We start from the raw sequence: 12047 nt of genomic DNA, 5'->3' as shown, positions 1-12047 counted from the left end.
CAAAATAATATTAATTGCATTGCATGCAAAATGAGATTAAATAATTTTTTCTTAGAGTTTTCATTGAATGTTGAAAATGTTTAAGTACCTACCATAAAATCCTGACTTGCATCATTTTATAAAAAAAAGGAGAGATCCAACAATTTTTTCTTAAATGATTTATTGGCCAATAGAATCATAATAACAATCATTTTACTAACTCATACTATACAAAAACTGAATAAATACATTCATCTTGTAACTGTTCATACATTTTCTGTATAGATATAATGTTTTACTCGTTAAAACATTTGAACAGCATCAACATCATCAATAGGTATTACTTTTTAGGTTTAGGTGCAGAACCCTTTTTAACCTCGCGTCTTGTCTTCTTTTTAACCTTTTTTGTCTTTGCTTCCACTCTGTTTGTTTTCTTTTTGGATTCTGTTTTAGTCTGAGTTGCAGCCATTACTTCAACTTTTTCTTTAGGTGCCTCAGTTTTAACATTTTTCTGATCCACTTGTTTTTTAGCCTTCTTTGCTGCTGCTGCTGCTTTGTCTGCCTCAAGACGCTTATTTTCCTCAGATTTCTCGATAGCTGCTGCCTTAGCTTTTTCGGCAGCAGCTTTAATGGCAGCTTCTTTTTCTCTAATTATGCGGGCCTTTTCTTCTTCAATATCTTTTATTTTTTGACTGACATTTGCAATGAAATTATCAGCCACACTAGAAGCAGCGTTTTCAAGACGTTTTCCGAATGGCCCTTGAAAAATTTGTGACGTCATTGGAGGAATCATCTCAACTTTTGCATATTGCCAAGCAGTTCCAATAGCCGGTTTTAAAGCTTTACTTGTTGCTAAAATATAAAAAAAAGCTGTGTATAACTAACACGACAAAAACCAATTATAATAATTTATTTAAAATAATGTAGTTTCTCTTTTATTTTGTTTTGTCCTCTAATTCTTTTTTTACTCTCTCTATTTCTTTTTCTAAATATTCAATTTCTTTAGGAAGTAAACGAACGCGTGCTTCTTCAAATTTTGAAATGACTTTTTCATTTATTTTATCCAGTATGTTTTCAGTTTTCCTCACAATCGGGTTACAAACTATAGGCTTAGCTTTCGTTTTTGCGATGTAATTTCTTGTGCTAGACCAAACTTTTGTTACCACAGGCCCAACTTTTCTCAGAGAAACTGCAAAACAACATGTAAATTAAATCATTTTTTATTTAGTTTATTAATGATTATCATAATATAAAAAATTGCCTTTATTAAATAATCTGTTTTGCTAAAGTTTCTTTGAGATTTGGACTGTTTCTATAATGTTATGTTGAACTTACAAAGCGCTACATCCAAAGCCATCCTGGTAACGCGCGCCATAAAAGATTATTATTTATTTTGCAATGTGATTTTGCAATAATTTATTGTAAGGTTAATTTATGGTAAGGATATTGTGACATAAGTCACATACATCATTTTATTTTTGATTAATGAAATCACGATGCATACTTTTCCTTAGCAGATCTCTTTTAACAATATATTTTATTTAATGTACATCCTTTTTTATGTATTATATGTAATTAATCTGGGGGCACGGCAGTGCCCCCGCCAAGTCGAGCAAAAAAAAAGTGGCACGGCCGTACCATCCTTTTCTCGAAGCAATTCGGGCCTTTTTCGACCCCCTATAATTCGGTTGTGGATAAAGCAAGAAACCTGAATCTTCAGTAACTAATCCGGCATTGTATAAACACGGAATATTTAAAATTTCAGTCAATTTGAACCAGTAGTTTAAGAATGACAACTTGTTAAAGTTTCTAAATTTTGTCACTCACTGACTCACCGATCATCAAAAGTCCAAGGCACTTCTAGCAGACTTAGAAGCTTCATATTTGGAATACATATAGAGTTTAGCGTCTTAATCATGGGAAAACTTAAATATTTTGTAATTTCGGTCCAGTTTTCCAAATACACCAACTGCATCAATAACTTTGTAATCCCATATAAATATATGGGATTACAAAGTTATTTATGCAGTTGGTGGTTGGTGGTGGTTATAAAGGTTGATCCTGAAAATTCAAAAATAATTAAGAGAATATATATCACATTTAATAATGAACCTAATGCATACGAGCTTGGTCCGGTCAAAACTAAATTTGAAATTATTAATAGAGCTTATGTTCATCGCGAACAATTTCCCATATGTATAGCCTATGCTATAACTATACATAAAAGTCAGGGCCTAAGCCTAAGTAATGCGCTGATGGATATAGGTTCTGCAGTGTTCACATCCGGTCAAGCTTACGTGGCACTTTCGAGAGTTACAAGTCTGGGCGGTTTACATCTCATTAATGTCGACTTTGGAAGTATTAAAGCGCAGGAATCATCAATTTGTGAATACAACAGATTAAGAAGTATTTACCGTCCAGACTTGTCAAAAATTGAGACATCAAAGCCTCCGAGAAAAGCCCATAGAGACAGGGAGTGGGCTTTGAGAAAAACTGTGGCTGAAGCTCAAGAAGTAGTACCGGAAAAGAAAAAGAGGAAGACTACATATAAAAATAAGAAAATATCATAAGACCTTTAACAAAATTCGTTAGAAGTAGATGGTATCAAAAAGAAAGGCTCTACAAAAAGAAGTGAGATCCCATCAAAAACATCCTGTAAAAAACCCAAGTCTCGCAGCTCAGTCTTTCTACCGTCAAAAGTTGTGAGATCCATGTAATACCAAGTCGGTTAATCTATTTAGTGTCTACTTGAAGGACCTTCTGTCTTAAGTTATTACATAAGTTATTATCATGCCAATATTAAAAATATTTAACGTTTTAAACAAATAGATCGACTTGGACATCGCATGAAAACAAAATGAATATTACAATATTATATTAGATTCTTTAGTCTCTCGCGCCTCACGCGATTGAAACTCTCGTTCCTGTTGGTCGCTGGCCCGTCGTGCTGTGTAGTGTGATACATACTAATAATCAAATCAAGCGATGTCCAAGTCGATCTATTTGTTTAAAACGTTAAATATTTTTAATATTGGCATGATAATAACTTATGTAATAACTTAAGACAGAAGGTCCTTCAAGTAGACACTAAATAGATTAACCGACTTGGTATTACATGGATCTCACAACTTTTGATGGTAGAAAGACTGAGCTGCGAGACTTGGGTTTTTTACAGGATGGTTTTGATGGGATAATTATTTTATTTTGAGCCTCTATTGATATTGATTTAAAAACTAGATTAGTATTATTAGCATCAAAGTGTGTTTTGCAACCATACATTGACTAACTATCCCAAACACAAAAATAAATTGCAATCAAAATTATGAAATAGGTATAGCAAGTTCTTGTGTGATAAAATAAATATTCATATTTGAGTATAAAACGTACCGGTTCTTGAACCGTTGTCGTCTTAATAGATATGCAAATAGGCCTAGACAACGCAAATAGATCTAGAATTATGTCTTGACCTCGGTGCACAAACTTCAGTTATAATAACACCCATACAAATGTATCTACCTACTTATGAATGCGTTTATTTAATTGTAACAAGCAGTATAGGGCCCATCAACAATGAAGAACTGATTAAATCCAAAAGTTCAAATTAGATTCACTTCGTAAGAAAATGTTCTCGACTAGAGTGATATTTGCGTTATAAACAAAGCAATCATTTGCATTGCATTGAATCGCTGACCTAAATCGAATATTATTGTTATGTACATATTTGACAATAAATTTAAGTTTATGAAGTGATTATGACGTAATATTCTTCAGCGGAATTTGTGATGATCAAAATTAAACTTAACGGAGGTATTTTTGGACTGTCTTGTTAGACCGTGGAGTGTGGACGTTCTTCTATAAATACTTCTATATAAACCAAAGACGGACACTAGCCTTTTTCATTGAAGCGATGCTGTGTGTGTGTTTTTATAATACTTCGTTTACTATTTTCTTTTCGTCTTCTCAACGACTTAAATACCTATTATGAATCAGTAAGTACCTACGTATCAACTAATACCTAGTTAACTGATTGATGAGTAGATTTCGGTTTTAAATTTTCTTTGCTCTCTTTTCGTATATTTTTGTATCCAACTTCTAAGTATTACATACTGGTAATACTTTACTGTGGTATATCTAAATTTTCACGTCACAATGTTTTCTTCGCTTTCGTTCGTTCGCTAATGTTTGTTGTCCTCACCCGCGTTACGACTTACGACATACTGCTTAAATTTTTAACTATGGTTAGCAAGTTTTACGTCATGTGTCCTAACTGAGTGTTAGCGCGCAAGTGCGAATGAAACAATACATGCACATAATAAACAATAGAGTATATAGGCACCTGAAGGTCTCTCTGAACTGTAGTAAAAGACAATCCATACTTCTTAATATTGGATCGAAGATTGAAGCGATAGGAATAAAAGAAAATTTCAAGAATAAAAACTGAAAATATTTTAGAAATTACGACATTAATGTGAACTTAATTAAGTACCTACTCTATAAAAGTGAACAAATTTGAAAACCTACTACGCAATCTACATCTAGTAGATAGATATTGTTTTTACATGTATTTTGTGAAATATGTGAGATAGGTACAGATTAACTAAGAAACTATATACCTAATAGAGGAAAAGGAATTACGGTAGGAATTAGTGCGGAAAAATAACAAACATGGGTACCTAATAAGAGCGTGTAATGTCATTATAATAAACTAATGATTGGCTCTACCTGCATGCTACTATTATTTCTGGCTTCCAAATAAATAGGTATACCTACTGCAATGGCGTCAATAAAAGAAAATAAAAAGCGCATAGTTCTAATTTGTTGATATCTAATTACATATGTTTAATCCCATTTTTATTTCAATCATTGAGTAAAAAAAATCGATTAATAATTTCTAATTGAACTCTATCAAATACAAAACAATATCTAGATCAGTGAGCTTGCGTTTTTTGAACGCGAAAGCGTAGTTTGAGATAATTGTTTAAAAGAACTCCACGTACAAATTCAATTACACGTGCGTGAGCCAATAATTAAACTTTTGAAGTAACCTAGATGCGTTCGACATCATTTACCACTCCCGAATGTTTTTGTGCCTTGTCCCAGATTACAGGTTCGTTGCCTTCGTCGTCTAACTGGACAGTTTTTTGCCCACGATCTCTTTAATAATATGACATAGCGGCTACGGCGCTGTCATTTTTTTATGCACTAATTTATGTACACAAGTGTGGGTGATGATGGTACGTTTGCCGGCTCTCATCATAGTTTTTGTACAAATGTGTGGGTATAGAAGAAATACATTCTCATTTGCGGACGAGGAGACGAGCGTTGCATACAAATTATTGTACTATATATTATATGAGAAGAATATTGGTGCAATTTAATTTGATACAATTCTGACCGCGGAATTTCAGCCGCGTTTTAATGACATAACGGGTTTCATGTTACTGTACTTCTTTGCTTTAAGTCTAGAGTTTAAAATTTTCTGTATACTTACGCGTAGGTATTTTATAACAGGCGTATTAAGTTAGTTTATGTCGATATTAAGTGCGAGGTAGGTATAATTATTACATTTTTTTACACTTTTTAGCGTGATATTAGTCACTTATTTAATACAAGAGCTTTCCGCCTGCGGCTTTGCGTGGACTAAAAACCACACTAAAAACTTCGCACTTCGCGCATTTTCCAAAAAGAGTAGTATTGCACTATGATAATTTTACGACCTTAGTTGTGTATCACGTCAAACTTTTTTTTCCTGGTGGTTTTAACTCACAATTCATTTTAAGTGTAGGTTTTATTAAAGGCTAGATATGTACAGATTTTTCTCTTCTTAGAGACTCAAAAGAATGTATTTTATATATCATGATAGGTAGATGTCAATAATAAGAAGATATGAATATTTATCTTTTTTAAATTTCAAGTAAATCAGACATTTCTGAAAAAATAAAACAATGCCATAATGCGTAGGTACCCACAAAAATAATTAAATTGTAAGATATAGTTTTATCACTACAGTACTTATATTTTAATTGTTTGTTTTGTATGTTTAAATACAATATCGTGTTAGAAGAAAAACAAAACTACAGTCATGTTTGTTAAAAAGAAACAGAAATCGTGCTACTAACGACCTATCCAGTCACGCATCACATAATATGATAATATGATTCTATATTAAAAATGAGTATTCTTTAGAATCTTCAGATGATCTCACATCATGCAAGGGTATAAAATTCTTAAGCGATTACGCATTTATTAAAAAAAATAATCACGCGCGATTCTGCTAATTAGGCTCATGGATCTTGTAGTAAAATCAACCGCATAGGTAGGTAGGTACGTGTTGGTTATGAATGGGCTAATCGTGTTAATTTGTAAAGAACACATTACATTACACACAATGTAGTATAAATGCTTAATATAATCTTTTATTATTCATTTTACAGAAGATCAAATATTATGCCAAACTTAATTTTGTCAGATGTCTTTTTTCGTGGATACAATGCATGTAGAAAAATCCATGCTGTGTATAATGAAACTTTTGTAAGACTGATTGAGAAGTTCAATGGAATACCCTTAGAGGAATACCTATAGCGCTAGGGAGATAAAATGAATCACTAGAAATGGTCTTCTTTCGTTTATTTAGCCTCATAACCCAGTGCACAATAAGATTTGAATACAAATATTTTTGCATATTATACTAATGGGCACTTTATAAAGATACACTAGCTCCCACACTAGGATCCTTCATCCTCTGAGTTGTGGGAAAATAGTCTCTTCCGATGTTACAGTAATAATTTACCTACTTTTAATATACTATAAGTTCCTATACATTGCAGTGTAAGAAATATAAAAGACATATATAATGTGTATATGATGCGTATGTTAGTTAATACTAACATACCTACGCATTAATATGTGGTCTTCAAATTCTTGAAATGCCAAATAAACACGTTACATGCGTATCACTACTACCACAGATAACATAATAGTATTACCTTCGTATTACCACATTACATACAAAATGTATCTATGACGTATCAAATGCCTATCTATTGATATGTCAATTCTGCGATAGCAAAAATCTTTGGATATCCATGAAAGTAGATTTTCACATATAATGTGATGAGTAAAAAAATTGACATATTCAGTGTCTCATTTTATAATACTTTGAGTTTAATATTGAAAGGAGAATCACTCCTATTCTATTTTCATAAATAAAAAAAATAATGAATCGCCTAAAGTTAAAAAAAAAAAAAGTTCTGTTGTTGGCGTTATACTCGAGAAGGGTTCTCACTTCTCAGGCTCAGGCTCTACCAATTCAGCAATGTTTATTTTTTTTTTAATTTAGTTTCTACACAAGGAAGGTGTTTATTGAGACAATATACGAGGGAAATAGGCAGTAAAAACAACCTTTCCTTTTCCAAACTCTTGTTCCAAACAAACGACTATTCCGTCCTGTCAAAAAATTTACGTCATCCTAATCAAAACAAAGGCGTTCGATTAAAAAAAGTTAAAAAGTATTATCATCGATGAGGATATTTTCTGGTAAAAATTGTTAAATCGACCAAGTCCATCGAGCAGGTCGAGCTACTTTAATTAATGTAATGAACAAAAATCTGACTGATTTTACTGATTGTTTTATTAAACAAGTGTGCACTATATAGGATTAAATTATTTATCAGAATGTTTTGGTCAAATAAACGCTTCATAATGCGGAACTTTTATCTTGTTTACAACGATGAATGACAATGTCAGGACGAATGTTTAAATACTTTTATGCGACTTTCACTACGTCTCTATCTAATTCAAACAATAAACATGCGTCGTCTGAATTAAACAAATAACACAAAGCAATATGATGAACAATATGGAAAACCGTTACAATACCAGATGAGGAGATTGTGCAATTCGTCTTATATTACATTGGGTTGCTTCCTTGTAGTAATAATCTACTCCAGGAAGTCGGGCAGTCGACCTATGTGCGCGATCCGTAATGCAAAGATAACTAAAATTTACGCGTGCTATTTCAAACAAATTGATGGTGTATACTTTGAAGAAAGCTAGTTGGAAAATGTCGACATCAAGTATCATTTCTCAGGCTTATTCTTAATATTCTATCTAAAGCGATCAGTGGTCGCAATGACGATGCTAAGGGTCACAAAGAGTACTTATTATACCTAGCTGTCTGCTTGGCTGCATGCTTCGCTTTCCCAATATTTATTTGATATTAAAACAAAGAGACACCAACAGGAATAGGTACATATTTTGGTATATTAAAGGGCGTGTAGCAAAATATAAGAATTGGTTTAAGGTAGAAAATTCTTATTTTCAGCACCAGTATTCAGCTCGAATAGACCACCGAAAAATGGCAAGCACCCCGATATCGAATGGGTACATGATTTGTTCACGGCCCACGACTCACGAGAGCATAAATGTAAATAATTTGGAAAATCCAAAAGTGCACGCCTCATAATTTTTTTTAATAAATATTTATTAATTATTATTTTTGTTTATTTAATAACAATTAAACCACATCGAATCAGACCCTGAAAAATGAAAGGGTTCTATTCCTGAGCATACTCAAGCGTAAGAGAAAAAAAAGACTCGATTAGTAAAGTATTTCGGTCGCTATCGTGTTAACAAGAAAAAGGATCCGCACATACACTATACAGACACACGGACGTCCAAGACAGAACTTTTTTAAACTGTTTTTTAACTAGTAGGTATAACAAAAATGACATCAAAAATATCATGAACGTTAAAAATAGTGTTTTTTCTTAATATGTGTGTGTATGTATTATCTTACAAGTGCAATGTATGATACATAAAGACATTCTAAGTTTGAAAAATCAGATGTTTTGCGCGAAGTGACAGTAGTACCCACCTCAACGCTTCGCTTATGAGGCGTGCAATTATATCATCATGCGTCAATTTAAAGTTTTAGACAAATATTTAATTATTATTGATTGTGAATAAAAAGTTAATTGAGTTGACAAAAAAAGTAAAATTTATGATTTATAGCAAAGATAAAATAAAAACTATAATTTATTTTTTAAATAAAACGGGATTAGATAATTTAATACCTACCTATTTGATAAAAAAAATGTAGGTACTTTATTAATATAAGAAGTTGTAAAAGATACATAGGCACAGTAGGTCTACTCTTTCTCATATAGAGATTACAAAAATAATTTGGAAAATCCAAAAGTGCACGCCTCATAATTTTTTTTTAATAAATATTTATTAATTATTATTTTTGTTTATTTAATAACAATTAAACCACATCGAATCAGACCCTGAAAAATGAAAGGGTTCTATTCCTGAGCATACTCAAGCGTAAGAGAAAAAAAAAGACTCGATTAGTAAAGTATTTCGGTCGCTATCGTGTTAACAAGAAAAAGGATCCGCACATACAGACACACGGACGTCCAAGACAGAACTTTTTTAAACTGTTTTTTAACTAGTTTAAATAACAAAAATGACATCAAAAATATCATGAACGTTAAAAATAGTGTTTTTTCTTAATATGTGTGTGTATGTATTATCTTACAAGTGCAATGTATGATACATAAAGACATTTTAAGTTTGAAAAATCAGATGTTTTGCGCGAAGTGACAGTAGTACCCACCTCAACGCTTCGCTTATGAGGCGTGCAAAAGAAAAACAATTAATTATTAACTTCCAAAAGCTTTGATATTCAATAACTTTTACAGGCCTCAGAAACTATTGAGTGCTTGTCAAAATACTCTTAATCCATAGTAGGTAGTTTAAACTCAAACCCAGTTTTACTTTCATTCACTATCACCATTCACCGCCAATGTGCCTTCTCCCGAGTCTCAGAATAATCTCGATCCGATAGACAACAAAGTGCAATTCAATCCCTTCGGAGAACCAGACGGGTGTTTGTTGCTAATATTAGATGGGACAAAAAACATTGCCGGCGGCGGGCTTGTGGCCCTTCTTTCAAAGTCCCTCGTCGGACTCCGGAGCGCGACGCGTTGCTTCCGACCTATACATTTGTATCTATATTATAGAGACGGCAGTACACCGCGCGCCACCAACCGGTGCGCCTGTGTTGAACACACGATACGATTGTGTCACAATCGCCGTGACATTGTATTTCGCACAAAAGTGACCAACATCACTATTACGTGTATATTACATGCAGTGCCACTATAAATAAAGCGTCCTGGAACAAAAGCGCTTATCCAAACGAATCATTTTTTCATGCGTGTTTGAACCATCCTTAGAAAGAAAAATAAACATAACACTCCGGTAAGTTATCCGTTCGACGTCTAATGTCATTATTATTCTTGATTTTATCTTGAGTATAAAAGAAGTCAGTCGAGTGTATTTTGCAGTAACATAGAAGGACGTGAAAATTTCTAAAGCATACCAATAATTTATGTTAACGATGTTTAATGTCTGAGCGTTCGGAGAAAAAAGCAGGTGAAAGCGAAATTACGGATGATATTTACGATCGAAGTCTATTTAGTGCTGAGTGTTCGTACCTACTTCATGTCTACTATGTCCATGTGCATTTTATTTTCTTAAAAAGTTATCATATCCTAGTTCAAATCATGCCCAAGTTCCTATTAGGCAGTTTTGGCTGAAATTTTGGGACATACCTATTAGACTTCAATAAATGCAAATTACCAACAACTTTTCTCTAAATTCTAAAATCCAATGAATAGGCTACGATTAAGAACATTCTGTCCTATGTATGAAACCACTTTATTTATTTAAATCTAGAAATTAATTTTTACATACTTATTTGTTCCTGATTAAGTAATCCCGCCAAGTCGAGAACTTAGCTTTAACTGAGTACCTAGTTGTTTAGAAATTAGAATTAAAATGAAAATAATTATTTATTATCAGAGATCTTTGTCGTCTTTACAGCGAAACAAGACTAATCTACTTCAAAATTTAACTTTAATTTATCAGGGCAATGTAAGCCTTATGCTATCCCATTTGCATTTTGAGGGTACACTTAGCAGAGAAACTATAACACTTAGAGGTTTCGGCTGTCATTAAATTTTCTATTCATGTCTAGATGTGTTAGCAATCATAAAAATATAATTTTGTCCACATTAACAAAATAGGTAGATGACTTCGCGAGTCGCGAGCGATCGTAAGGCACCACTTTTTGGTGGTTTTTTAAATATGCATTAATATAAAACTTCTGTAGCAGTTATCAAAATTATCCTTGGCCATCTACATAAGAATGTAATTTACCCTGATAATCTCGGAATTTTATATTGAAGACATAATGCAATAATCTTTGTAAGACATCTATAATTCTTGACCCAACACGTTTGCTCCACAATGCTTTCAACATAACATTTGCATCATAGATATCGAGTAACTTTTGTGATACAAAGAATAGCGACAATATAAAGGTACTAAATGGGTACTAACCTTTATAACATATAAATTGGTGTCCTAAATTGAATATTTAAATTTTAAACAGGGACATTATGTCATACCTGCCTACCTAACACATTCAATTCTCAGTTTAATTTTGGTTAAAACTTACTTTTACCATCTGTATAGTTAACTAGTGTCCTTTATTCTTAGTTTTTATGGAACTAATCTCAAATGGAAACATTACAACATACCCTAATGTCCGTTCACGAAAGACTGTCACTGCCGGTATTGTAGGTACTCCAAATAGTATCAACTACAGCTGTTTGCAGTTTTACATCATATATGGTATGTGTATATGTTTCTGTTTTACCACCTTTTATATTTCTCATACAATACCATATTATGGTTTTCTTCTATCACCAAGCTCCAGCCACTTTTTTACCATCAGACATAGTAGGTATTTAATTATTACGCACGCTTGAGTACTTATTACTTATAAGCAATAACACAAATTTTTAAATTAATAATAATTACAACAGGCTAAATATTAAATAACTTATAAGCAGATCGGTAACATTCCAAAAATTAACTGATACTACATAATGTTCAGGCACACATACTAATTGTAATAGCAAGCAGACGATACTCGTAAAGCAGGTTACAATTTAGCAAAAAATGTTTCAACATACCTCGCACAACAATAACTAGTA

The 12047-nt window shown here is 32.6% G+C and overlaps 2 protein-coding genes across 2 annotated transcripts in view; one reads left to right on the top strand and one right to left on the bottom strand.

Annotated features, from left to right (window-relative positions):
* Window positions 1-193: 193 nt before the first annotated feature.
* On the bottom strand, window positions 194-11821 carry LOC149909607 (uncharacterized). The gene is made up of 2 exons (XM_090119651.1): window positions 11589-11821; window positions 194-831 (listed from the first exon to the last, which is right to left on the bottom strand). Exon 2 carries the CDS (start codon window positions 770-772, stop codon window positions 320-322), a length of 453 nt encoding a protein of 150 aa, XP_089975777.1. The 5' UTR covers window positions 773-831; window positions 11589-11821; the 3' UTR covers window positions 194-319.
* The window catches only part of LOC149909606 (beta-1,4-glucuronyltransferase 1), a 40500-nt gene continuing 38454 nt past the window's right edge, over window positions 10002-12047 (top strand). Inside the window, exon 1 of the mRNA XM_090119650.1 lies at window positions 10002-10245. The gene's annotated coding sequence lies outside the window, so the exon portion shown is untranslated. The remainder of the gene's footprint in view (window positions 10246-12047) is intronic.

The sequence above is a fragment of the Colias eurytheme genome, chromosome 3, assembly GCF_061535395.1.
Source record: "Colias eurytheme isolate Ceu_HAF_F1 chromosome 3, ilColEury1 Martin Lab GWU primary, whole genome shotgun sequence".
In the NCBI taxonomy this organism is placed as follows: Eukaryota; Metazoa; Arthropoda; class Insecta; order Lepidoptera; family Pieridae; genus Colias; species Colias eurytheme.
This window is presented reverse-complemented; position numbering and strand designations above follow the sequence as displayed.